Source organism: Sinocyclocheilus anshuiensis, unplaced genomic scaffold, assembly GCF_001515605.1.
Source record: "Sinocyclocheilus anshuiensis isolate Anshui unplaced genomic scaffold, SAMN03320099.WGS_v1.1 scaffold461, whole genome shotgun sequence".
Classification (NCBI taxonomy): Eukaryota; Metazoa; Chordata; class Actinopteri; order Cypriniformes; family Cyprinidae; genus Sinocyclocheilus; species Sinocyclocheilus anshuiensis.
The window spans coordinates 2,656,781-2,659,777 of record NW_015541005.1 but is presented as its reverse complement, the minus strand read 5'-3'; the positions used below and the strand labels follow the sequence as shown (position 1 = coordinate 2,659,777).

The window sequence follows — 2,997 nt, the reverse complement described above, 5'->3', positions numbered from 1 at the left end:
GTAATCTTAAAGATTCCTAAATGCATCTACTTTCGGAAGGCCAAATAAAGTGCTTTTGCTTTCGCATTGAAACACACAGCGTCTCCCTGACATGGCTGCTTCAACACTAACTGCGGTTACTGAAACCACTCCTTCTTTCTTTGCGTGCACATTTGGGCACATTATGCAAATATTCCCACATAGTGACCTAGATATGTGGGGGCGTGTTAGAACAAGCCGTTTTAGTGGGGTGTGGCAGAGTCTTAACTTTGATAAAGAATATCTCTTTGGTTTTGAGACTTTAGTCTTTGCAACTTCAGGGATCTTATCTATGCACAATCAGCTTGTAACACTCCAAAGAGAAAGGAAAACTTGAAATCGCATCATATGACCCCTTTAATATGAAATTTGAATGGTATGACAATTAGAGATTAGACTGTACAGAAATTGAAATCTACACGCTAATACACACTATATTCACATGGTCACATAATGCTAATGTTGTTAACATTAATAATTTGAGAATAAAGTTTAACAATAATAATAATTTGCACGGTTTGATGTGATATGAGCTAATCGATCGTTAGATTTAATCACCATTGGTAGCGCGATTTATTGTGATGCTTTTTTCCTCAGTTGGTCAGAACAAACGTGGCAGACTTGTTACTTACTTGTTCTAATGACAATATCCAGTGAAAATTCTTGTTTGGTTCATATATTCCAAGACGTAGGCGAGAATCTGTGATTGCGAAGTACAGTAAATATCTACACCGGTGCGGTGACTGACTGCCACACATACTCCTCAAAACATTAGATTCATCCGCGCTGGAGCCGCGCCGGCGCACAACCCACACAATGAAAATAATTCCGCAAGTAACTGCAATTGCAAGTTTCAAACAGAGATGGCGACAAAGAGGCAAAACTTACGGACTGCAGCTTTAAGTGATTATTAACACTTAGTGATTATGTTGTCTTCTTGGTTTAAATGATGATCATTGTATACATAAGTTCAGCGAGTTCAGTGAGTTCATTCACATTTAAAAACCATCATGGGTAATAAACAGGACTATGTACATGACTGACTTTTACAATCTTCAGAAATAAAGTTTGTGTGTTTGCTTTGTGCATGCATAGAGGAAGATAAATATTTACCCCATACACAAATTCACCTGCTCAGTTTTATGAGAGTAAAAGAGGAAATTTCAGATTTCCAACTGACAACGCATAAAACTAAAGACGATATCAGTAAATCTAGAAGCTTACATACATGTGAAAATGCCCACTCATCTCAGACACACCTGTACTTAAAGACATAATATTTATGTTCACATACCATGTATGCACTAAACAAACATATAGTTTGTTTAAACAAACATACAGTACACGTGTTATAGATTAATAACCTTATCTGGGTCGATTATTAATACACAACAGGACAGGGGTGATAAGAACCTACATTACATATTGAAGCTTTGGTTAGTTGGATTTTAGTAGTACAACTGTATGTCGTTAACCCTTCTTCATCTTGCTAGTTTATCAAAACTAGAATGAATGAAGCTATATCATATTTCCTTGCATTTTTCTGAAATATATTCTGATCGTAATTTTAGTGAAACTGAATGTTGAACCGTAAACAGCAACTTTGTTGTTACTCATGTGTGTCTGTGATTTGCAGTCAAGCTCACCAGTGGGCAGCCTGATGGACAGCATGTCACAGAAGTACCATCAAATAAACCAGGCATTCGAGGAGCTCAGAATATTGACTCAGGACACAGAGAATGACCTCAGAAAACTACAGCACAACCAGGAGTACTTCATTATACAGTACCAGGAGAGCCTCAGAATACAGGGTATACAGCCACACTCATTTACATCTATATACTTGACAGACACTTTTATTCAAAGCAACTTACCTTGCATTCAAGATATACATTCCATCAGTTCATGCACTTCATGGGAATCTAACTTTGACCCCACGCACACACCAGCGGACAGTCGTATGTATGCATATGCAATCATATACACAGTCTATTTCATCATTCAGTACATACTATAGCAAAAATGCCCTCATTAAAACAGCCTGTAGGCTCACATAATTCCTGAGAATACCACTGAATAACATTTCAAACCAGTTTTAAAGGGATAGTTCACCTAAAACTGAAAATTCACCCACATTCAAGAGAAGCTAAACAGAAGAAAGAATTTCATACATGTTTGGAATAACTCGAGGGTGAGTAAATGGTGACAGAATTTTCATTTTTGGTGAACTTTTCTTTTAAGCCTGAATATAAATCTCTTGGTGTATTCATTTATAAATCAACGTTATTCGTATAGATAATTGCAATAAAAAGGAATTGAAAATACATCAGCACAGGAAAGAAAACTACATTTGTCACAAAGGAATGGCTAGATTCACAACCCACTTTTTCATACCCAGATGGCTCTTTTACGTGCAAAATTATGGGATTCTTTTTAATAATTATTTTGTCAGCAAAGCTCGTCTTCGTGGACTAAATCCTCCTCTCTGTTGTGTGCAGCTCAGTTATCAAGTCTGGCCACGCTGCCTCCAGCAGACCGACAGCTACGAGAGCCCAGCCTGCTCAGCAAGAGAGCCACAGTAGAGGCCTGGCTGACCCGAGAGGCCAACACCCTGCAGAAATACAGACTGGTACACACACACATGCTCCAAGTGAATAGTGTGCATAGCATTAGCATAATACAACACTCTGTACTGTAACATTAGTAACACATGCTTTAAAGGGGCATATCGTAAACATTGTAGCGTCATAAACTACTGCTCAAAAGTTTGTGGGTTTGCTATGTTTTGTTTTTTGTAAAGAAATTAATACTTTTAATCAGCAAGGATACATTTAAGTGACCGAGAAGACATTAATAATTTTACAAATAATTTTTTATTTCACATAGATGCTTTTTACAGTTTCAAAATATTAGGCAGCACAACTGTTTTCAAGATTGATAATAATAAGAAATGTTTCTTGAGCAGCAAATCAGCATATT

At 37.1% G+C, this 2,997-nt stretch overlaps 1 protein-coding gene across 1 annotated transcript in view; it reads left to right on the top strand.

Moving 5' to 3' along the window:
* The window catches only part of LOC107690298 (signal transducer and activator of transcription 5B-like), a 92,621-nt gene that overhangs the window by 61,323 nt on the left and 28,301 nt on the right, over positions 1-2,997 (top strand). Inside the window, exons 6-7 of the mRNA XM_016488594.1 lie at positions 1,655-1,829; positions 2,517-2,647. Coding sequence (XP_016344080.1) covers positions 1,655-1,829; positions 2,517-2,647 — 306 coding nt within the window. The remainder of the gene's footprint in view (positions 1-1,654; positions 1,830-2,516; positions 2,648-2,997) is intronic.